At 44.7% G+C, this 25,851-nt stretch overlaps 1 protein-coding gene across 2 annotated transcripts in view; it reads left to right on the plus strand.

The window, feature by feature from the left end:
* LOC109881126 (plakophilin-3) overlaps positions 1-25,851 on the plus strand; it is a 73,115-nt gene that overhangs the window by 45,233 nt on the left and 2,031 nt on the right. For both annotated transcript variants that reach the window (XM_031832950.1, XM_031832951.1), the window contains 9 exons: positions 3,793-3,916; positions 5,004-5,208; positions 7,117-7,291; positions 10,141-10,258; positions 13,124-13,288; positions 13,445-13,627; positions 14,499-14,652; positions 15,279-15,474; positions 21,427-21,514. In XM_031832950.1, the coding sequence (XP_031688810.1) occupies positions 3,793-3,916; positions 5,004-5,208; positions 7,117-7,291; positions 10,141-10,258; positions 13,124-13,288; positions 13,445-13,627; positions 14,499-14,652; positions 15,279-15,474; positions 21,427-21,514 (1,408 nt within the window). The remainder of the gene's footprint in view (positions 1-3,792; positions 3,917-5,003; positions 5,209-7,116; positions 7,292-10,140; positions 10,259-13,123; positions 13,289-13,444; positions 13,628-14,498; positions 14,653-15,278; positions 15,475-21,426; positions 21,515-25,851) is intronic.

Consider the following 25,851-nt stretch of genomic DNA (forward strand, 5'->3'; position numbering starts at 1 on the left):
AGGACTGACAGTGGGACAGTGTTGGTGAGGACTAACAGCGGGACAGTGATGGTGAGGACTGACAGTGATGGTGAGGACTGACAGTGATGGTGAGGACTGACAGTGATGGTGAGGACTGACAGCGGGACTGTGTTGGTGAGGGCTGACAGTGGTGGTGAGGACTGAAAGCGGGACTGTGTTGGTGAGGACTGACAGCGGGACAGTGTTGGTGAGGACTGACAGTGGGACAGTGTTGGTGAGGACTGACAGTGGTGGTGAGGACTGACAGTGGTGGTGAGGGCTGACAGTGGTGGTGAGGACTGACAGTGGTGGTGAGGACTGACAGTGGTGGTGAGGACTGACAGTGGTGGTGAGGGCTGACAGTGGTGGTGAGGGCTGACAGCGGGACAGTGTTGGTGAGGGCTGACAGCGGGACTGTGGTGGTGAGGACTGACAGTGGTGGTGAGGACTGACAGTGGGACAGTGTTGGTGAGGACTGACAGCGAGACAGTGTTGGTGAGGGCTGACAGCGGGACAGTGGTGGTGAGGACTGACAGCGGGACAGTGTTGGTGAGGGCTGACAGCGGGACAGTGGTGGTGAGGACTGACAGCGGGACAGTGTTGGTGAGGACTGACAGCGGGACAGTGTTGGTGAGGACTGACAGTGATGGTGAGGACTGACAGTGATGGTGAGGACTGACAGTGTTGGTGAGGACTGACAGTGGTGGTGAGGACTGACAGTGGTGGTGAGGACTGAAAGCGGGACTGTGTTGGTGAGGACTGACAGCGGGACGGTGGTGAGGACTGACAGCGGGACAGTGGTGGTGAGGACTGACAGCGGGACTGTGGGCTGAGGACTGACAGTGTTGGTGAGGGCTGACAGTGGGACAGTGTTGGTGAGGACTGACAGTGTTGGTGAGTACTGACAGTGTTGGTGAGGACTGACAGCAGGACAGTGTTGGTGAGGGCTGACAGTGTTGGTGAGGGCTGACAGTGGGACAGTGTTGGTGAGGGCTGACATAGGGACAGTGTTGGTGAGGGCTGACAGGGGTGGTGAGGGCTGACAGTGTTGGTGAGGACCGACAGTGTTGGTGAGGACTGACAGCAGGACAGTGTTGGTGAGGGCTGAAAGTGGGACAGTGTTGGTGAGGGCTGACAGTGTTGGTGAGGGCTGACAGCGGGACAGTGTTGGTGAGGGCTGACAGCGGGACAGTGTTGGTGAGGGCTGACTGTGGGACAGTGTTGGTGAGGGCTGACAGTGTTGGTGAGGGCTGACAGTGTTGGTGAGGGCTGACAGTGGGACAGTGTTGGTGAGGGCTGACAGCGGGACAGTGGTGGTGAGGACTGACAGGGGGACAGTGTTGGTGAGGACTGACAGTGGTGGTGAGGGCTGACAGTGTTGGTGAGGACTGACAGCGGGACAGTGGTGGTGAGGACTGACAGTGGTGGTGAGGACTGACAGCGGGACAGTGATGGTGAGGACTGACAGTGGGACAGTGTTGGTGAGGACTAACAGCGGGACAGTGATAGTGAGGACTGACAGTGATGGTGAGGACTGACAGTGATGGTGAGGACTGACAGTGATGGTGAGGACTGACAGTGATGGTGAGGACTGACAGTGATGGTGAGGACTGACAGCGGGACTGTGTTGGTGAGGGCTGACAGTGGTGGTGAGGACTGAAAGCGGGACTGTGTTGGTGAGGACTGACAGCGGGACAGTGTTGGTGAGGACTGACAGTGGGACAGTGTTGGTGAGGACTGACAGTGGTGGTGAGGACTGACAGTGGTGGTGAGGACTGACAGTGGTGGTGAGGGCTGACAGTGGTGGTGAGGGCTGACAGTGGTGGTGAGGACTGACAGTGGTGGTGAGGACTGACAGTGGTGGTGAGGACTGACAGTGGTGGTGAGGGCTGACAGTGGTGGTGAGGACTGACAGTGGTGGTGAGGGCTGACAGCGGGACAGTGTTGGTGAGGGCTGACAGCGGGACAGTGTTGGTGAGGACTGACAGCGGGACAGTGGTGGTGAGGACTGACAGCGGGACTGTGGTGGTGAGGACTGACAGCGGGACTGTGGTGGTGAGGACTGACAGCGGGACTGTGGTGGTGAGGACTGACAGCGGGACTGTGGTGGTGAGGACTGACAGTGGTGGTGAGGACTGACAGTGGGACAGTGTTGGTGAGGGCTGACAGCGGGACAGTGTTGGTGAGGGCTGACAGTGTTGGTGAGGGCTGACAGTGGGACAGTGTTGGTGAGGGCTGACAGCGGGACAGTGGTGGTGAGGACTGACAGGGGGACAGTGTTGGTGAGGACTGACAGTGGTGGTGAGGGCTGACAGTGTTGGTGAGGACTGACAGCGGGACAGTGGTGGTGAGGACTGACAGTGGTGGTGAGGACTGACAGCGGGACAGTGGTGGTGAGGACTGACAGCGGGACAGTGGTGGTGAGGACTGACAGTGGTGGTGAGGACTGACAGTGGTGGTGAGGACTGACAGCGGGACAGTGGTGGTGAGGACTGACAGCGGGACATTGGTGGTGAGGACTGACTGCGGGACAGTGTTGGTGAGGACCAACAGTGTTGGTGAGGGCTGACAGTGGTGGTGAGGACTGACTGCGGGACAATGTTGGCAGGGCCATCATAGATCTTTGAGAGAGAAAAGGCTCATTGTCGGCTGTTTTTCTGATAAGGGACCTGACTGTTCCGTTGGGAATGGATGCTCTCACGCACCCGTGACCTCAGACCCTCCTTTACATGTTTCCCTTGTGGACCTGTTTCATCCCACGCTGGAGAGGGTGTGGCTGGAGGGCTTGTTGTAGATTCTTGTGGCTCCCTGTTGTCCCAAGCGACCTTGGTTAGTCGAGGACCCGTGACAACTCCCATTGAACAGGGACCTGTTGTCCTAGGTGCGTGGGCAGGTCTGGCATCCATTGAGTGTGTACATTGTGTGGTGCAGGGGGGTGTGTGTGTGACCAAAGTTTTTGTCTGTTTTGCTATTCTGGATCGTGATAGAGCACTTTCAAAGCAGCGTCTCTTTACCAAGAGCTGTAGATTCTGAGCTGGCTGCTACATGGCCCCCGTAGTGGCAGGACTGGTTTGGGTGTGGCACCAGAGGACTTTCATCAGGTTTCACATTTCACACACAAACAGCCGGCACCTAGCTGTTAGCACAGCAGATGGAAAAACCACAGAGTGTTACCTTTATAGGGGCAGTTTCCCGGAGACAAGACTAAAAAGCTATTTCAATGGTGATTCTCAATTGCTTTTCATTCCAGGACTAGGCTTAGCTTTATCTGTTATCGGACAACTAGACAGTCAGGAAGCATAGAAAATTCCAAAAAGCAATGGATAGAGGAACATTTTTTGCAAATTTTTTACTGCGGGGAAACAGTCAATATCTGAAACATAACCAAATGCGGCCCTCAGTGAAGAACCAAAGGCGGCCCTCAGTGAAGAACCAAAGGTCGGCCCTCAGTGAAGAACCAAAGGCGGCCCTCAGTGAAGAACCAAAGGCGGCCCTCAGTGAAGAACCAAAGGCGGCCCTCAGTGAAGAACCAAAGGCGGCCCTCAGTGAAGAACCAAAGGCGGCCCTGAGTGAAGAACCAAACGTGGCCTGCTGGGAAAAAGGACTTTGACACCGCTGCTATAGAGTGTTATCACCACGAAATCCCCCATCATTCATAATCTATTATTTGTCTCAGTCTCTCTAACCTGACCAGGGGCTGGCTTACTGTTAAGCACTTTGTGTCATCTGGGCTTTACAAATACAGGTACATTTGATTGGTTGGTTGATTGATTGATCTTTCTAATTGTACAGGATCATTAACCTGGACATGGCTACGGCGGTGAGGTACCTGGCAGAGGGGGATGCTGAGCTGCAGGTTCAGGGAGCAGCGTTTATCCAACATGAGTGTTACAGCGACACTGAGGCCAAGAAAGAGGTACTAAAGGGAGTTCCTCTTCATTCTCTGTTTCTCTGGTACTTCCTTATGATATTTACAATGTCAAATATGCGTCCCATTCGGTGTGCGTATGTTCATTAACATAATATAAGGAACAATAGAAGTGAAGTTGCTAGTTGCATAAGAACTATTGTGTATCAACACATTGATTGACGTGCTCCAGGTATATCAACACATTGACTGACGTGCTCCAGGTATATCAACACATTGACTGACGTGCTCCAGGTATATCAACACATTGACTGAGGTGCTCCAGGTATATCAACATATTGACTGACGTGCTCCAGGTATATCAACATATTGACTGACGTGCTCCAGGTATATCAACACGTTGATTGACGTGCTCCAGGTATATCAACACATTGACTGACGTGCTCCAGGTATATCAACACATTGACATGCTCCGGTTGTGCCAACTGTCAATCTTGGCCTAGGTGCTTAACGTTAAAAGCCTCATCTTTGATTTAATGTCATAGTTCAGCAGACATACAGTAAATGTGATCTAAGTCATTCTAAAAGAATGTTGTCTTGTTGAAGTGACGGACACCATTTTGTTTCAAGCAGGTGTGAAGTATTTTGCCACAGACAGGTAGCTTGTAGGTGCTTGTCTGTTTTTTTTCCAGCTGTGGTTTTGTTGAAAGCAGCAGGAACAGAGATTTATGTGTGTGGTCTCTTGTTGCCGGTTGACAGGTTTGCTCAGCAGTCCAAGCATAGATGCTGGATTCTAAATCAAGCCAAAGGTCCTGTAAATTTTAAAATATTTGACAGCTTTAAGCAATATGGACTTTATTATTTTACCTTTATTTAACTAGGCAAGTCAGTTAAGAACAAATTATTATTTTCAATGACGGCCTAGGAACAGTACGACAGATTTTGTACCTTGTCAGCTCGGGGACTTGATCTTGCAACCTTTACGGTTACTAATCCAACTCTCTAACCACTAGGCTACGCTGTCTAATCATTTTAGATATACAGGATTGCCTAGGGAATAGGGGCTAGGCTAGGGGTCACTGGGATTCAGAATTAGTCTAAACCTTACAGAGTTGTTCTTCCCTCCAATCACTAGGTGCACCGCTATAAGGGCATCCCAGAGCTGGTGAGGCTGTTCAACAGTGAGAACCAGGAGGTGGCTCGCTACGCCACGGGCGCCACCAGGAACCTCATCTACGAGAACATGGACAACAAGGTGGCCCTTATCGAGGGGGGAGGGATCCCACAACTCATAGAGGCTCTGAAGGTGAATGACGACGAGCTACGCAAGAACATCACAGGTATGACGTTTTACATTTTAGTCCTTTAGCCTCTCTGGGATATGTGGGACGGTAGCGTCCTGCCTCGCCAACAGCCAGTGAAAGTCCAGGGCGCCAAATTCAAAACAACAAAAATCTCATAATTAAAATTCCTCAAGCATACAAGTATTTTACATCATTTTAAAGATAAAATTCTCGTTAATCCAGCCACAGTGTCTGATTTCAAAAAGGCTTTACAGTGAAAGCATCACAAACGATTATGTTCGGTCACCACCAAGTCACAGAAAAACACAGCCATTTTTCCAGCCAAAGAGAGGAGTCACAAAAAGCACAAATAGAGATAAAATCAATCACTAACCTTTGATGATCTTCATCAAATGACACTCATAGGACTTCATGTTACACAATATATGTATGTTTTGTTTGCTAAAGTGCATATTTATATAAAAAAATCTCATTTTTCATTGGCGCGTTACGTTCAGTAGTTCTAAAACATGCAGTGATTTTGCAGAGAGCCACATCATTTTACAGAAATACTCATCATAAATGTTGATGACAATACAAGTGTTATACATGGAATTAGAGATATACTTCTCCTTAATGCAAACGCTGTGTCAGATTATTATTATTTTTTTTATGTTACGGAAAAAGCAAGCCATGCAATAATCTGAGTACAGCGTTCAGACAATAAAGCAGCCAAAAAGATGTTTGCCATATTGTGTAGTCAACATTAGTCAGAAATAGCATTCTAAATATTCACTTACCTTTGATGATCTTCATCAGAATGCACTTCCAGGAATCCCAGTTCCACAAGAAATGTTTGATTTGTTCGATAAAGTTCATAATTTATGTCCAAATAGCTTCTTTTGTTAGGGCGTTTGGTAAACAAATCCAAACGCTCGTTCAGGTCCAGCTGAACGTCGGACGAAAAATTAAAAAAGTTATATTACAGGTCGTAGAAACATGTCAAACTAAGTATAGAATAAATCTTTAGGATGTTTTTATCATAAATCTTCAATAATGTTCCAAATGGAGAATTCCATTGTATGTAGAAAAGCAATGGAACGAGAGCTAACCCTCTCGTGACCACGTGTCATGAGCCTGTGGCAATCTGCCAGACAACTGGCTCAATCCCCTCTCATTCTCTCCCCCTTGATAGTAGAAGCCTCAAACAAAGTTCTAAAGACAGTTGACATCTAGTGGAAGCATTAGGAAGTGTAATATGACCCCATTTACACTGTATATTGGAATGGCAAAGAGTTGAAAAACTACAAACCTCAGATTTCCCACTTCCTGGTTGGATTTTTTTCTCAGGTTTTTGCCTGCCACATGAGTTCTGTTATACTCACAGACATCATTCAAACAGTTTTAGACACTTCAGAGTGTTTTCTATCCAATACTACTAATAATATGCATATATTAGCATCTGGGACAGAGTAGCAGGCAGTTTACTCTGGGAACCTTATTCATCCAAGCTACTCAATACCCTCCTGTTTTTTGTTTGTTGTATATTTTAACTTTATTTAACCAGGCAGGTCAGTTAAGAACAAATTCTTATTTTCAAGGATGGCCTAGGAACAGTGGGTTAAACTGCCTGTTCAGGGGCAGAATGACAGATTTGTACCTTGTCAGCTCGGGTGTTTGAACTTGCAACCCTCCGGTTACTAGTCCAACGCTCTAACCACTAGGCTACCCAGAGGTTAGAGCGACTTACATTCATCTGAAGGTAGCTAGGTAAGACTAACACATATCACACTTATAGTAAGTAAAACTTTCTTGAGATGCAAAGTACTCTGTACAATGTAGGGCTCTACGCTGACATGTGCTCCTAAGTATAATTTTTGGGGGGAGCACAGAAAGAAATTTAGGAGCACAATGTACAATAGTAGAGGTAATGATACAAGGTTTGGTCATTGGGTTTTCTGTCAGGTATTCTGTGGAACCTGTCATCCAAAGACAACCTGAAGGAGAAACTAGCCAAGGAGACGCTATCTGAGCTCACAGAGAGGATCCTGATCCCGCTCTCAGGCAGTGGAGACACTGAGGTCATCCAGCAGAGCCCCTCTGAGGTTGACATCTTCTACAACACCACCGGATGTCTTAGGTACAGTACACTATAGTACACTATAGGATAGTACAGTACACAATAGTATACTATAGGATAGTACACTATAGGATAGTACAGTAAACTAGTACAGTACACTATAGTACAATATAGTACAGTATAGGATAGTACACTATAGTACAATATAGTACACTATAGTACACTATAGAATAGTACAGTACACTATAGTACAGTATAGTACACTATAGGATAGTACAGTACACAGTAGTATACTATAGGATAGTACAGTATAGTACACTATAGGATATTACAGTAAACTAGTACAGTATAGTACAGTACACTATAATACAATATAGTACAGTATAGGATAGTACACTATAGTACAATATAGTACACTATAGTACACTATAGGATAGTACAGTACACTATAATACAATATAGTACACTATAGGATAGTACAATATAGTACACTAGGATAGTACAGTACTCTATAGGAGAGTATAGTACACTATAGGATAGTACAGTACACTATAGGATAGTACAGTACACTATAGTACAATATAGTACACTATAGGATAGTACACTATAGTACAATATAGTACACTATAGGATAGTACACTGTAGGATAGTACAGTACTCTATAGTACAATATAGTACACTATAGGAGAGTACAGTGCAATATAGTACACTATAGTACAGTAATGTACGATATAGTACACTATAGGATAGTACAGTATATTACACTATAGTACAGTATAGTAAATCATAGTACAGTATATTACACTATAGTCCAGTATAGTACAGTACACTAAAGTACAGTATATGACAGTATAGGACAGTATAGTACAGTACTCTATAGTACAATATAGTACACTATAGGATAGTACAGTACACTATAGTGCACTATAGGATAGTACAATATAGTACACTGTAGGATAGTACAGTATTCTATAGTATAGTACAGTACACTATAGCACAGTAATGTACACTATAGTACGATATAGTACACTATAGGATAGTACAGTATAGTATATTACACCAGTATTGTATAGTACAGTATTGTACACTATAGTACAGTATAGTAAAGCATAGTACAGTATATTACACTATAGTCCAGTATAGTACAGCACACTAAAGTACAGTATATGGCAGTGTAGGACAGTATAGTACAGTATATCATAGTACAGTATATTACACTATAGTACAGTATATTACACTATAATACAGTATAGTACACTATAGTACAGTACACTAAAGGACAGTATAGGATGGTATAGTACAGTATAGGATAGTATTGTACAGTATATTACACTATAGTGCAATATAGTAGTATAGTACAATATATAACACTATTGTACAGTATTTCACACTATAGTACAGCCTTCTTCTTCTCGTTCCAGCTCCTCCTCTGTGACAACAGTGTCCTATCTTCCCATGTCAGTTCATTGATATGTCAGTTCATTGACCCATTTCAGTTCATTGATATGTCAGTTCATTGACCCATTTCAGTTCATTGATATGTCAGTTCATTGATATGTCAGTTCATTGATATGTCAGTTCATTGACGCATTTCAGTTCATTGACCCATTTCAGTTCATTGACCCATTTCAGTTCATTGGCTCATTCCAGTTCATTGGCTCATTCCAGTTCATTGACCCATTTCAGTTCATTGACCCATTTCAGTTCATTGACCCATTTCAGTTAATTGATATGTCAGTTCATTGACCCATTTCAGTTCATTGATATGTCTGTTCATTGATATGTCAGTTCATTGACCCATTTCAGTTCATTGACCCATTTCAGTTCATTGACCCATTTCAGTTCATTGATATGTCAGTTCATTGACCCATTTCAGTTCATTGACCCATTTCAGTTCATTGATATGTCAGTTCATTGACGCATTTCAGTTCATTGACCCATTTCAGTTCATTGACCCATTTCAGTTCATTGACCCATTTCAGTTCATTGACATGTCAGTTCATTGACCCATTTCAGTTCATTGGCTCATTCCAGTTCATTGGCTCATTCCAGTTCATTGACCCATTTCAGTTCATTGACCCATTTCAGTTCATTGACCCATTTCAGTTAATTGATATGTCAGTTCATTGACCCATTTCAGTTCATTGATATGTCTGTTCATTGATATGTCAGTTCATTGACCCATTTCAGTTCATTGACCCATTTCAGTTCATTGACCCATTTCAGTTCATTGATATGTCAGTTCATTGATATGTCAGTTCATTGACCCATTTCAGTTCATTGATATGTCAGTTCATTGACGCATTTCAGTTCATTGACCCATTTCAGTTCATTGACCCATTTCAGTTAATTGACCCATTTCAGTTCATTGACATGTCAGTTCATTGACCCATTTCAGTTCATGGGCTCATTCCAGTTCATTGGCTCATTCCAGTTCATTGACCCATTTCAGTTCATTGACCCATTTCAGTTAATTGATATGTCAGTTCATTGACCCATTTCAGTTCATTGATATGTCTGTTCATTGATATGTCAGTTCATTGACCCATTTCAGTTCATTGACCCATTTCAGTTCATTGACCCATTTCAGTTCATTGATATGTCAGTTCATTGACCCATTTCAGTTCATTGATATGTCAGTTCATTGACCCATTTCAGTTAATTGATATGTCAGTTCATTGACCCATTTCAGTTAATTGATATGTCAGTTCATTGACCCATGTCAGTTAATTGATATGTCAGTTCATTGACCCATTTCAGTTCATTGACCCATTTCAGTTAATTGATATGTCAGTTCATTGACCCATTTCAGTTAATTGATATGTCAGTTCATTGACCCATTTCAGTTCTTTGTTCTATGATTTCTGTTTGCCTATCCCGTCTCTGACCTCTCACCCTGCTGTCCCCAGGAACCTGAGCTCAGTGAATGAGAAGACCAGACGCCAGATGCGGGAGACCAACGGTCTGGTGGATGCCCTGGTAGGATACATCCAGGCCTCGCTACAGGAAGGCAAGGTGGAGGAGAAGGTGAGAATGAGCTACGTAGTGGAATGGAGTACAGATAGTAGACTGGAGTACAGATAGTAGACTGGAGTACAGATAGTGGACTGGAGTACAGATAGTGGACTGGAGTACAGATAGTGTACTGGAGTACAGATAGTGGACTGGAGTACAGATAGTGGACTGGAGTACAGATAGTGGACTGGAGTACAGATAGTGGACTGGAGTACAGATAGTGAAACTGGAGTACAGATAGTAAACTGGAGTACAGATAGTAAACTGGAGTACAGATAGTAAACTGGAGTACAGATAGGAGTACAGATATTAAACTGGAGTACAGATAGTGGACTGGAGTACAGATGGTGGGCTGGAGTACAGATAGTGGACTGGAGTACAGATAGTGGACTGGAGTACAGATAGTGGACTGGAGTGCAGATAGTAAACTGGAGTACAGATAGTAGACTGGAGTACAGATAGTGGACTGGAGTGCAGATAGTGGACTGGAGTGCAGATAGTGGACTGGAGTGCAGATAGTGGACTGGAGTGCAGATATTGGACTGGAGTGCAGATAGTGGACTGGAGTACAGATAGTGGACTGGAGTACAGATAGTGGACTGGAGTACAGACAGTGGACTGGAGTACAGACAGTGGACTGGAGTACAGATAGGCAAATGGAGTGCAGATAGGGGTACAGATAGTAGACTGGAGTACAGATAGTGGACTGGAGTACAGATAGTAGACTGGAGTACAGACAGTAGACTGGAGTACAGACAGTGGACTGGAGTACAGATAGTAGACTGGAGTACAGACAGTAGACTGGAGTACAGACAGTAGACTGGAGTACAGACAGTAGACTGGAGTACAGACAGTAGACTGGAGTACAGACAGTGGACTGGAGTACAGATAGTGGCCTGGAGTACAGATAGTGGCCTGGAGTACAGATAGTGGACTGGAGTACAGATAGTGGACTGGAGTACAGATAGTGGACTGGAGTACAGATAGTGGACTGGAGTACAGATAGTGGACTGGAGTACAGATAGTGGACTGGAGTACAGACAGTGAGTACAGACAGTGGACTGGAGTACAGACAGTGGACTGGAGTACAGACAGTGGACTGGAGTACAGACAGTGGACTGGAGTACAGATAGTGGACTGGAGTACAGACAGTGAGTACAGACAGTGGACTGGAGTACAGACAGTGGACTGGAGTACAGACAGTGGACTGGAGTACAGACAGTGGCCTGGAGTACAGACAGTAGACTGGAGTACAGACAGTGGACTGGAGTACAGACAGTGGACTGGAGTACAGACAGTGGACTGGAGTACAGACAGTGGACTGGAGTACAGACAGTGGACTGGAGTACAGACAGTGGACTGGAGTACAGACAGTGGACTGGAGTACAGACAGTGGACTGGAGTACAGACAGTGGACTGGAGTACAGATAGTGGACTGGAGTACAGATAGTGAGTACAGACAGTGGACTGGAGTACAGACAGTGGACTGGAGTACAGACAGTGGACTGGAGTACAGACAGTGGCCTGGAGTACAGACAGTAGACTGGAGTACAGACAGTGGACTGGAGTACAGACAGTGGACTGGAGTACAGACAGTGGACTGGAGTACAGACAGTGGACTGGAGTACAGACAGTGGACTGGAGTACAGACAGTGGACTGGAGTACAGACAGTGGACTGGAGTACAGACAGTGGACTGGAGTACAGACAGTGGACTGGAGTACAGACAGTGGACTGGAGTACAGATAGTGGACTGGAGTACAGACAGTGAGTACAGACAGTGGACTGGAGTACAGACAGTAGGCTGGAGTACAGACAGTAGACTGGAGTACAGACAGTAGACTGGAGTACAGACAGTAGACTGGAGTACAGACAGTAGACTGGAGTACAGACAGTAGACTGGAGTACAGACAGTGGACTGGAGTACAGACAGTGGACTGGAGTACAGACAGTGGACTGGAGTACAGACAGTGGACTGGAGTACAGACAGTGGACTGGAGTACAGACAGTAGACTGGAGTACAGACAGTGGACTGGAGTACAGACAGTGGACTGGAGTACAGACAGTGGACTGGAGTACAGACAGTGGACTGGAGTACAGACAGTGGACTGGAGTACAGACAGTGGACTGGAGTACAGACAGTGGACTGGAGTACAGACAGTGGACTGGAGTACAGACAGTGGACTGGAGTACAGACAGTAGACTGGAGTACAGACAGTGGACTGGAGTACAGATAGTAGACTGGAGTACAGATAGTAGACTGGAGTACAGACAGTAGACTGGAGTACAGACAGTAGACTGGAGTACAGATAGGTGTACAGATAGTAAACTGGAGTACAGATAGTAGACTGGAGTACAGACAGTAGACTGGAGTACAGACAGTGGACTGGAGTACAGATAGTAGACTGGAGTACAGATAGTAGACTGGAGTACAGACAGTAGACTGGAGTACAGATAGTAGACTGGAGTACAGATAGGTGTACAGATAGTAAACTGGAGTACAGATAGTAGACTGGAGTACAGATAGGTGTACAGATAGTAAACTGGAGTACAGATAGTAGACTGCAGTACAGATAGGAGTACAGATAGTAAACTGGAGTACAGATAGTAAACTGGAGTACAGATAGGTGTACAGATAGTAGACTGCAGTACAGATAGGAGTACAGATAGGAAAGTGACTTAATCGTGTGGTATTTGCAGAACAATTGTCACAATGCGTAACTGTACCTTCAGTGTTTTTCTTCGATCAAGTGTCGAACGTGTCGTCATGGGAATTAAATGTATACTCAACATTCTATGGTACATTTGTTCATGTGAAAGCCTCACGTGTTGTACTTTGGTATTAAAATCTATTCAACTTGTGTGTGTGTGTGTCCAGGGAGTGGAGAACGCAGTGTGTGTTATGAGGAACCTCTCCTATCAGCTGTACAGTGAGATCCCGCCCTCGGCCATGCTACGTCTGGAAGGACCAAGCAGAGGCCAGGACACCAGCAGGAGTGAAGCCATTGGTTGCTTCACGCCTCAGAGCAAGAAAGTAAAAAATGTATGTATCACAGTGTCAATCTTCTTCTTCTTCTGTCAGTTTAGCAGTTGAACTGTAGTCTTGATGGTCTTCAGAATGACCCTGTCCGTGTCTAAACGGAAGTCCTGTATCACATCGCCTACATCACATTGACCCCTGACCTTCTCCTTTTTACAGAAGATGAACCAGGACCTGGTTACATTCACGGAGGTGGCCCGCGTGCCCAAGGGTCTGGAGTGGCTGTGGCACCCCCAGGTGGTGGGGCTGTATAACCGCGTGCTGCAGGGCTGTGAGTTCAACTTCACCACCCGCGAGGCTGCAGCCGGGGCCCTGCAGAACATCACAGCTGGAGACAAGAGAGTGAGTGTTGATAATTCCCACTGCCAATGGTCCTTCTCTCATCACCATCTCAAACCTCACGACCCGTCCCCTGGCGGTGTCAGATAGACTATGGAGTCATCTCACCTCACCACCCGTCCCCTGGCGGTGTCAGATAGACTATGGAGTCATCTCACCTCACCACCCGTCCCCTGGCGGTGTCAGATAGACTATGGAGTCATCTCACCTCACCACCCGTCCCCTGGCGGTGTCAGATAGACTATGGAGTCATCTCAACTCACCACCCGTCCCCTGGCGGTGTCAGATAGACTATGGAGTCATCTCACCTCACCACCCGTCCCCTGGCGGTGTCAGATAGACTATGGAGTCATCTCAACTCACCACCCGTCCCCTGGCGGTGTCAGATAGACTATGGAGTCATCTCAACTCACCACCTGTCCCCTGGCGGAGTCAGATAGACTATGGATTCATCTCAACTCACCACCCGTCCCCTGTGCCAGATAAACTAGGGGATCATAAACAGGCTCCTCAAACTATCCGTAAAGCCTCTGTGACCAGGCCACTGATATGTGCTCCAGGGTCCTTTTGTTTTGTACCGGACTTGGACACCTGACAATGAAAACTGCAACTCACATCAGTGATCTCTATAGCTCACTCAGCATTCATAGAACGACGACAGCGTCTCTCTAGCTGGGGTTCTAGAACCCCTGTGGGTACCTTGCCTTTCTACAGGTTGTAATTGACTCATAAGAAAATAAGCCCAATGATCAGTTGCACATAAGGGCTTACTTCAGACAGAGCAAAACGGGATTTGGGGGAGGGGGGGGGGGGGTACTGTAATTAGTTTGAGAAATACTAACGCAGAAAGACATTTCTCTCTTTTCCTCCTCAGTGGGCGGGGGTGCTGAGTCGTGTGGCTCTCGAGCAAGAGAGGATGCTTCCTGTGATGTTGGACAAACTGAGGACCAATAATGACCTGGAGCTGAGATCCCTCACCGGCTTCCTCAGAAACCTGTCACGCCATGCCAAGGACAAGAACGCCATGGGTCAGTAACCATGACCCTTTTTTAAAATAAATTCCTTGATTGCCTCAGAACCTCATCCTCCATATAAGCTTTGAGAGAAAGGAGAGCAATTCAAGGATGTCAATGTGAGATATGTGTTAATAACAAACGGAGGATTTCATGCCAGAGCAAGGACCAAAACAAACACACGAAGACTAACAAATATATCCGTCTATTTCAGGGTGGATTTGACTGCCGTGTGGGATGAATTAAATTAGATTTTTTATTTATTTAACTAGTCAAGTCAGTTAAGAACAAATTCTTCTTTTCAATGACCCTAGGCCGTCATTGAAAAGAAGAATTTGTTCTTAACTGACTTGACTAGTTAAATAAATAAAAAATCTAATTTAATTCATCCCACACGGCAGTCAAATCCACCCTGAAATAGACGGATATATTTTTTAGTCTTCGTGTGTTTGTTTTGGTCCTTGCTCTGGCATGAAATCCTCACTGACAGTGGGTTAACTGCCTGTTGAGGGGCAGAACGACAGATTTGTACCTTGTCAGCTCGGGGATTTGACCTCACAACCTTCCGGTTACAAGTCCAACGCTCTAACCACTAGGCTACCCTGCCGTCCCATCAACCCTTTTTTCTTTTCTCCTTCTAGCAACCAAGACGGTGAACAACCTGGTGGACAAGCTGCCTGCTGACGGTCAACAGAAGGAGCCGTCCAGCGACGTGGTGGTCAACATCTGTGGAACGTTGAATAACCTGGTGACCTGCAGCTCCGTCGCAGCCCGGGACATCACTTTCTTTGACGGGCTGCAAAAACTGGTGGCCATCAAGAACTCCAACGACAGCAGGTACGGGATAGGGAGAAATATTGGTAGCAGTGTTTCTTGCTGCTCGGTCGTGTAATGTTTGACTTCATTCTGTCAACATTCTGTCATAAAGAGCACATGTTTAACTTCATAAAAAACATGTTTTCCCATCTCAAGAAGATACATTTTTTTTTTTAAATGGCTATAATAAGTGCCTATAAAGTAACACGGTTGACCGTAACAGGGTTGACCGTAACAGGGTTGAAGATTTCTTCTTAAACCAGCCATAAATACCCTTATGACAGGGGGCAATGGAAGCTTGTTGTGTGCAACAGGAAGTAGCAATTGAATGCAAGCTTGACAAAAAAAAATTGTCATCGCTAAAACATTTCTAGCCTGTCTATCTGTTGGGTAACGGGGTTGACATGTTACGCTCGACCCGCTTTTCTTTCCACCACAAAACCCCAGAAGAAGTTAGTTTTTTTAAAGAGTAGAGCAAGCGCATGTGCTTTTACATTGATTTAACTATTAGATGATTTAACTATTAGATGATCAAGTTTTCTTTTAAATTATTTTTTTAAAGGAATAGTTTCACCATATTAAAACGAGAGTGTATTTCACGTAACAGGGTTGAATGTAACCCTTTACTCTCGTACCTGTAAACTGGTTAGAAAATGGCAGATTTGAGCAAAATGTTAAGTGCCTAAATTGGAACGCAGTGGCTGTACAGTAGCATGCCACATATACCTTCACAGTCCCACCTCTGCACCGTCGAGAGCATCTTGGCTGACTGCATCACTGCTCGGTATGGCAAAAGCACCACCCTCGACCGCAAAGCACTACGAAGGGTGGTGCGGACAGCACAGTGCATCCCTGGGGCTGAGCTCCCTGCCATCTAAGACCTCTATATCAGGCGGTATCAGAGGAAAGACCGAAGAAATTTCCAAAGATTCCAGCCACCCTCCGGCAAAGAGTACCGGAGCATCGGCTCTCGGACCAAAAGGCTCCGAGACATTTTCTACCTCCAAGCAATAAGACTGCTAAATAGTTTATTAATGGTTACCCAGACTTCTGCACTGTCTCTATGCACACTCACAAGACTATAGACTGATCATGTCTTTGTCAGCGGGCAAACATATAAAATCAGCAGGGGATCAAATACTTTTTTCCCTCACTGGATATACTTGCCTTCAGAAAGTGTCCACACCCCTTGACTTATTCCACATTTTGTATCTCACCCATCTACACACAATACCCCATAATGAGTAGTATTCACACACCTGAGTCAATACATGTTAGAATCACCTTTGATAGCAGCTAAAGCTATGGGTCTTTCTAGGTAAGTCTCTAAGAGCTTCACACACCTGGATTGTGCAATATTTGCACTTTAATCAAGTTGGTTGTTGATCATTGCTAGTCAGCCATTTTCAAGTCTTGTCATAGATTTAAGCCGATTTTAAGTCCAAAACTGTAACTAGGCCACTCAGAAACATTCAATGTCGTCTTGGTAAGCAACTCCACTTGTTTTTACCCATCTACCAATAGGTTCCCTTCTTTGTGAGGCATTGGAAAACCTCCCTGGGCTTTGTGATTGAATCTGTGTTTGAAATTCACTGCTTGACTGAGGGACCTTAGAGATAATTGTATGTGTGGGTTACAGAGATGAGGCAGTCATTCAAATATTATGTTAAACACTATTATTGCACACAGAGTGAGTCCATGCAACTTATTATGTGACTTGTTAAGCAAATGTTTACTCCTGAACTTATTTAGGCTTAAATAACAAAGGGGTTGAATACTTACTGACTCATAACATTCAAGCTTTTCATGATTTAATTAATCTGGAAAAATTCCACTTTTGGGGGTGTTGTGTTTAGGCCAGTGACACAATCTGAATGTAATCCATTTAAAATTCAGGCTGTAACACAACAACATTTGGATAAAATCAAAGGTGTGAATACTTTTTGAAGGCACTGTACACACACACACATACACACACACACACACACATATACACATATACTCTTCACCGCCTGGTACGGCAACTGCTCCGCCCACAACCGTAAGGCTCTCCAGAGGGTAGTGAGGTCTGCACAACGCATCACCGGGGGCAAACTACCTGCCCTCCAGGACACCTACACCACCCGATGTTACAGGAAGGCCATAAAGATCATCAAGGACAACAACCACCTGAGCCACTGCCTGTTCACCCCGCTATCATCCAGAAGGCGAGTTCAGTACAGGTGCATCAAAGCTGGGACCGAGAAACTGAAAAACAGCTTCTATCTCAAGGCCATCAGACTGTTAAACAGCCACCACTAACATTGAGTGGCTGCTGCCAACACACTGACACTGACACTGACTCAACTCCAGCCACTTTAATAATGGGAATTGATGGGAAATGATGTAAAATATATCACTAGCCACTTTAAACAATGCTACCTAATATAATGTTACATACCCTACATTATTCATCTCATATGCATACATATATACTGTACTCTATATCATCTACTGCATCCTTATGTAATACATGTATCACTAGCCACTTTAACTATGCCACTTTGTTTACATACTCATCTCATATGTATATACTGTACTCGATACCATCTACTGTATCTTGCCTATGCTGCTCTGTACCATCACTCATTCATATATCCTTATGTACATATTCTTTATCCCCTTACACTGTGTATAAGACAGTAGTTTTGAAATTGTTAGTTAGATTACTTGTTGGTTATTACTGCATTGTCGGAACTAGAAGCACAAGCATTTCGCTACACTCGCATTAACATCTGCTAACCATGTGTATGTGACAAATACAATTTGATTTGATTTGACACACATATACACACACATATACACACACACATATAGACACACACACACATATATACACACAAATATACATAAACACACACATACACACACATATACACACACACACATACACACACATATAAACACACACACACACTATTATTTGTAGGATCATTGTTTTAACTATGCATCGTTGGAAAGGGCTCCTAAGTCAGCATTTCACTGTTGAAGTCTACACCTGTTGTATTCAGCATTTCACTGTACGGTAAAAACACCTGTTGTATTCAGCATTTCACTGTAAGGTGATGCTCTGTTGTATTCCGCGCATGTGACAAATACAATTTGATTTCATTTGATGCTCTTCCTGACGTCAGAGCTCTGGCTCTGCTCTTCACGGTGCCACATGGGGTTTTGCCTGACAGCCGTTCTGAACTTGAGCACCTCGCAACAACAAGTTGTCCCCACCATCCCTCCTTGCTAATTGGGCAACTTTTGCACATTTATTGTCGTCTGAGTGAAGGGAAATGCTGTAAATTAAGACGACTCTGTGTATTTTGAAAAGACGAGACGTTGAGGATTATAATAAATACCACTTTGACATTAAACAAGCCAAAACACCCGAGTCCCAAATATGCACTTCACATTTCCAAATCATAAAACTGATGTCATAATACAGTAACGTTTATGACCACCATGTCTGATGTACAGTTACAAGATCACTTGGGGTCATAACCCCTGGGTTGTTCTGAACGGAATGAGCCTATGTTTGTCTATTGTGAAGACAATTTGCCGCCGGAACACTCCTGAGTGCACTCATGACTCCTCGTGACCTTGGCACTAGGAAGTCATGAGACTCGGAAGGTTTTATCTCTGCAAAGCATAGTTCTGAGATATTGAGCAGCAACACTTTCACATCGCAGATCTCACAACTGTTTTGTAGTGAATTCTTCTTTATAACCCATTATAGTCTTCACCTTAAAGGTAGCTAAAGAGTGCAGAGTATTAAAATCCTGAGTCATTTGTAAATGTGTGGGTTTTCAGGAGGATACGGTCGCAGATAAAACCGTATGTCTCTGAAATGTTCATCTGGGTTCAGCTGTAATCAGGCTGACAATCCTGAGTCAGACATGTTTCGTTTTTAACAAAACTGTAGCTATTTGAATACAAACATGATAGAATAAGGGTATTTTTTTTTACCAAGAAAGAGTCAGAACACATCATCAAATACTTTAAGAATTGTATTATGATCATCAGACTAATTACTGTCGTCACTGAACAACAATCATTTACTTTTAAGATTTCTGTCTGTGTTTTTTGTTGTTGCTTTATTTAGAGACAGATGGCAAAGATGTGTTCTGATTGGTCCGTCTGTATTTGTTCAGGCTTGTGATTGGATTGCAGATATTTTTTTATATTTTTTTATTTACCTTTATTTAACCAGGCAAGTCAGTTAAGAACAAATTCTTACTCTCAGTGACATCCTAGGAACAGTGGGTTAACTGCCTGTTCAGGGGCAGAACGACAGATTTGTACCTTGTCAGCTCGGGGGTTTGAACTTGCAACCTTCCGGTTACTAGTCCAATACTCTTACCACTAGGCTACCCTGCCCCCCCCCCCCCCCCCCCGATGTAACCTTATAGTGCCCAAGTTCAAAATAGTTTCATGCAGATAGATCTTTCTAGTTTTTTATTATTTTCTTCACTTAAAATGTACTTAAAAAAATTTTTTTTTAATCCACAGACATAAGAAAAACCATCTAAAGGTCAATTATATGTGACAAACTCATTTTTTGGACAAAAATGTCATAGAGAATCATGTTGTCCCAAAGTCTTGTCCTTTCTGTGTGCACCAAAATGATTGTGTTTCTCTGAATTGCCTTGTGACGCCTAACACTGTAGGATCGTATTTTAGAACCTAGAACTTTAGAACCTAGAACTTTAGAACCTAGAACTTTAGAACCTAGAACTTTAGAACATAGTACTTTAGAACGTAGAACTTAGCAATAGAACAGCCTTTCAAATGATGCTCACCTGACCCAGATTGAGATCTATAACGGACCGTTTGTTGTTGTTGTTGTTTGGATTGCACAAACAACAACAGTAATAGTGATGGCAGGAATGCAGATTTGCTTTACAAAACAAAACAACGACAAGTGTGCTTGCTCCAGTTCCTCAACGACACCTTGTCATTTTCTCTGTCTTCTGTTGCTCCCACCCTACACTTTCCTGCAATTAGAGCGAATCTCAGTCCAACTGCTAGTTCATATCCTGCTCTTGATGTTGTCTCTCTTGTAGTCCTGCTAGTTCATATCCTGGTCTTTATGTTGTCTCTCTTGTAGTCCTGCTAGTTCATATCCTGGTCTTTAAGTTGTCTCTCTTGTAGTCCTGCTAGTTCATATCCTGCTCTTGATGTTGTCTCTCTTGTAGTCCTGCTAGTTCATATCCTGGTCTTTATGGTGTCTCTCTTGTAGTCCTGCTAGTTCATATCCTGGTCTTTATGTTGTCTCTCTTGTAGTCCTGCTAGTTCATATCCTGGTCTTTATGTTGTCTCTCTTGTAGTCCTGCTAGTTCATATCCTGGTCTTTATGTTGTCTCTCTTGTAGTCCTGCTAGTTCATATCCTGGTCTTTATGTTGTCTCTCTTGTAGTCCTGCTAGTTCATATCCTGGTCTTTATGTTGTCTCTCTTGTAGTCCTGCTAGTTCATATCCTGGTCTTTATGTTGTCTCTCTTGTAGTCCTGCTAGTTCATATCCTGGTCTTGATGTTGTCTCTCTTGTAGTCCTGCTAGTTCCTAACCTGGTCTTTATGTTGTCTCTCTTGTAGTCCTGCTAGTTCATATCCTGGTCTTTATGTTGTCTCTCTTGTAGTCCTGCTAGTTCATATCCTGGTCTTTATGTTGTCTCTCTTGTAGTCCTGCTAGTTCATATCCTGGTCTTTATGTTGTCTCTCTTGTAGTCCTGCTAGTTCATATCCTGGTCTTTATGTTGTCTCTCTTGTAGTCCTGCTAGTTCATATCCTGGTCTTGATGTTGTCTCTCTTGTAGTCCTGCTAGTTCCTAACCTGGTCTTTATGTTGTCTCTCTTGTAGTCCTGCTAGTTCATATCCTGGTCTTGATGTTGTCTCTCTTGTAGTCCTGCTAGTTCCTAACCTGGTCTTTATGTTGTCTCTCTTGTAGTCCTGGGAAGCTGAAAGCAGCCAAAGCAGCGGCCACAGTCCTCTGCAACATGTTCCAATACAAGAAGCTGCACAAGGACTACAAACAGGTGAGAAATACCCCTGGAGAACGGTAGAGAGGAGAACCATAGACTACTGGAGAACGGTAGAGAGGAGGATCACAGACTACTGGAGAACGGTAGAGAGGAGGATCACAGACTACTGGAGAATGGTAGAGAGGAGAACCATAGACTACTGGAGAATGGTAGAGAGGAGAACCATAGACTACTGGAGAATGGTAGAGAGGAGGTTCACATACCACTGGAGAACGGTAGAGAGGAGGCTCATAGACTACTGGAGAACGGTAGAGAGGAGGATCATAGACTACTGGAGAATGGTAGAGAGGAGGATCATAGACTACTGGAGAATGGTAGAGAGGAGGATCATAGACTACTGGAGAATGGTAGAGAGGAGGATCATAGACTACTGGAGAATGGTAGAGAGGAGGATCATAGACTACTGGAGAATGGTAGAGAGGAGGTTCACATACTACTGGAGAATGGTAGAGAGGAGGATCACAGACCACTGGAGAATGGTAGAGAGGAGGATCACAGACTACTGGAGAACGGTAGAGAGGAGGATCACAGACTACTGGAGAACGGTAGAGAGGAGGATCACAGACCACTGGAGAACGGTAGAGAGGAGGATCACAGACCACTGGAGAACGGTAGAGAGGAGGATCACAGACCACTGGAGAACGGTAGAGAGGAGGATCACAGACCACTGGAGAACGGTAGAGAGGAGGATCACAGACCACTGGAGAACGGTAGAGAGGAGGATCACAGACCACTGGAGAATGGTAGAGAGGAGGATCACAGACTACTGGAGAACGGTAGAGAGGAGGATCATAGACTACTGGAGAACGGTAGAGAGGAGGATCATAGACTACTGGAGAATGGTAGAGAGGAGGATCATAGACTACTGGAGAATGGTAGAGAGGAGGATCATAGACTACTGGAGAATGGTAGAGAGGAGGACCACAGACCACTAGAGAATGGTAGAGAGAAGGATCATAGACTACTGGAGAATGGTAGAGAGGAGGATCATAGACTACTGGAGAATGGTAGAGAGGAGGATCATAGACTACTGGAGAATGGTAGAGCGGAGGTTCATAGACTACTGGAGAATGGTAGAGAGGAGGTTCATAGACTACTGGAGAATGGTAGAGAGGAGGATCACATACTACTGGAGAATGGTAGAGAGGAGGATCATAGACTACTGGAGAACGGTAGAGAGGAGGATCATAGACTACTGGAGAATGGTAGAGAGGAGGATCACAGACTGCTGGAGAATGGTAGAGAGGAGGATCACAGACTACTGGAGAACGGTAGAGAGGAGGTTCATAGACTACTGGAGAATGGTAGAGAGGAGGTTCATAGACTACTGGAGAATGGTAGAGAGGAGGATCACATACTACTGGAGAATGGTAGAGAGGAGGATCATAGACTACTGGAGAACGGTAGAGAGGAGGATCATAGACTACTGGAGAATGGTAGAGAGGAGGATCACAGACTACTGGAGAACGGTAGAGAGGAGGATCACAGACTACTGGAGAACGGTAGAGAGGAGGATCATAGACTACTGGAGAATGGTAGAGAGGAGGTTCATAGACTACTGGAGAATGGCAGAGAGGAGGATCACAGACTACTGGAGAATGGCAGAGAGGAGGATCACAGACTACTGGAGAACGGTAGAGAGGAGGATCACATACTACTGGAGAATGGTAGAGAGGAGGATCACAGACTACTGGAGAACGGTAGAGCGGAGGATCACAGACTACTGGATAATGGTAGAGAGGAGGATCACAGACCACTAGAGAATGGTAGAGAGGAGGATCACAGACTACTGGAGAATGGGGCGGCAGGGTAGCCTAGTGGTTAGAGCATTGGACTAGTAACCGGAAGGTTGCAAATTCAAACCCCCGAGCTGACAAGGTACAAATCTGTCGTTCTGCTCCTGAACAGGCAGTTAACCCACTGTTCCTAGGCCGTCATTGAAAATAAGAATTTGTTCTTAACTGACTTGCCTAGTTATATAAAGGTAAAATTTAAAAAATGGTAGAGAGGAGGATCACAGACTACTGGAGAATGGTAGAGAGAATGGTAGAGAGAATGGTAGAGAGAATGGTAGAGAGAATGGTAGAGAGAATGGTAGAGAGAATGGTAGAGAGAATGGTAGAGAGAATGGTAGAGAGAATGGTAGAGAGAATGGTAGAGAGAATGGTAGAGAGAATGGTAGAGAGAATGGTAGAGAGAATGGTAGAGGGGACATTAAGGACAGAACATGTGTTGTACTGGTAGAGAGTAGTTTGAGAAGAATCTCTTGGTTTGGAGGGGGGTGCTAAAACGGCTGGTTTCAGAGGAGCTTATTGTTCATGTAACATCTCTCAAAGTCTGAAAAAACTGTGTGAATACAATATGAGGAACCCAAATTCCTGTGGACATTGGTTACCATTCAGTAGGGAGGGGATTCCCTGTAAAAATCATCTACTTTCAACTACAGTAGAGCTGTCTGCTGTCTCCTAGTGTCTGGTAGAGAGTCCGAGCTTTTAACTTCAGTAGAGCTGTCTGCTGTCTCCCCTTGTCTGGTAGAGAGTCAGAGCTTTCAACTACAGTAGAGCGGTCTGCTGTCTTCTCTTGTCTGGTAGAGAGTCAGAGCTTTCAACTACAGTAGAGCTGTCTGCTGTCTTCTAGTGTCTGGTAGAGAGTCAGAGCTTTCAACTACAGTAGAGCTGTCTGCTGTCTCCTAGTGTCTGGTAGAGGGTCAGAGCTTTCAACTACAGTAGAGCTGTCTGCTGTCTCCTAGTGTCTGGTAGAGGGTCAGAGCTTTCAACTACAGTAGAGCTGTCTGCTGTCTCCTAGTGTCTGATAGAGAGTCAGAGCTTTCAACTACAGTAGAGCTGTCTGCTGTCTGCTCTTGTCTGGTAGAGGGTCAGAGCTTTCAACTACAGTAGAGCGGTCTGCTGTCTCCTCTTGTCTGGTAGAGAGTCAGAGCTTTCAACTACAGTAGAGCTGTCTGCTGTCTCCTCTTGTCTGGTAGAGAGTCAGAGCTTTCAACTACAGTAGAGCTGTCTGCTGTCTTCTAGTGTCTGGTAGAGGGTCAGAGCTTTCAACTACAGTAGAGCTGTCTGCTGTCTCCTCTTGTCTGGTAGAGAGTCAGAGCTTTCAACTACAGTAGAGCTGTCTGCTGTCTCCTTTTGTCTGGTAGAGGGTCAGAGCTTTCAACTACAGTAGAGCTGTCTGCTGTCTCCTCTTGTCTGGTAGAGAGTCAGAGCTTTTTATCTGTCATTCACATGTATGCATGTACACAAACACACACACACACACACACACACGTTGTAAAGTAAATTATCAGTGCTTAGATATAAAGCTGGGAAACTCTCACCTAATCATTCACCTCGAAGTGAATGGGTGACTGTAGAACCCAACCCTCATTCCTGTGTGTGTGTGTGTGTGTGTGTGTGTGTGTGTGACGTTGTTTTGCATTCCGTTAACCAGCCTTGAGGATAGGGAGGGTTCAAACAAAAGAAGATAGACCCCCAAATGGTTGGGCAGCCGGTAATCTGGTGGTTAGAGCGTTGGGACAGTCACCGAGAGGTCCGAATACCTGAGCCCCACCAGGTGAACACGTGCCCTTGAGCCCTTGAGCAAGGCACTTAACCTTAATTTGCTCCAGGGGTGTTGTACTACTATGACTGACCCTGTAAAACAACACATTACACTTAACCTAGATGTTTTTGTTCCAGCTTAATGTAATCCGTATGCTCACACACAGTAGTGTATAGAAATATCTGCCATTTAGCAGACTCTTTTATCCAAAGCGACATACATGCGTAGATTTTACGTATGGGTGGCCCCAGCGGGAATCAAACCCACGATATACGCTTTTGTAAGCGCCACGCACTACCGATTGACACACACACACACACACTTAGGGAGAGGCTTGCTAGAATGATTGCTGTTTTAGATTGTGGTTAGCCCTACCTAAAGGGTGCAGCTCTCTCTATCTGAAGTGATTTCCTGGTGAACAAGTCCCAACACACCCAACATATCTACCTCCCTCTACAGTACCTGCATGCTTCTTCTCCACGGAATGTTTTTTCTCAGTAGAACTATTTGAACAGTTTGTCATAAAAGAAACAATTCCAAACATGTTCCACATGTTCAACTGTCACGTGTAATAAATTCCTTGGGACTGAGTTCTGTTAGAACATCTCTGATAGGTTGTTACACCTTATGGACATTAGACAGCAACATGAGTTAGTGTACAGGCTGTGTGTGTCAAGCTCAAAGGTCACGCGCACTGCATTTTTTTACTTGTTCCCAGATCAGTATGTTAGCCTGGTCCCAGATCAGTATGTTAGCCTGGTCCCAGATCAGGATGTTAG

The sequence above is a fragment of the Oncorhynchus kisutch genome, linkage group LG10, assembly GCF_002021735.2.
Source record: "Oncorhynchus kisutch isolate 150728-3 linkage group LG10, Okis_V2, whole genome shotgun sequence".
Classification (NCBI taxonomy): domain Eukaryota; kingdom Metazoa; phylum Chordata; class Actinopteri; order Salmoniformes; family Salmonidae; genus Oncorhynchus; species Oncorhynchus kisutch.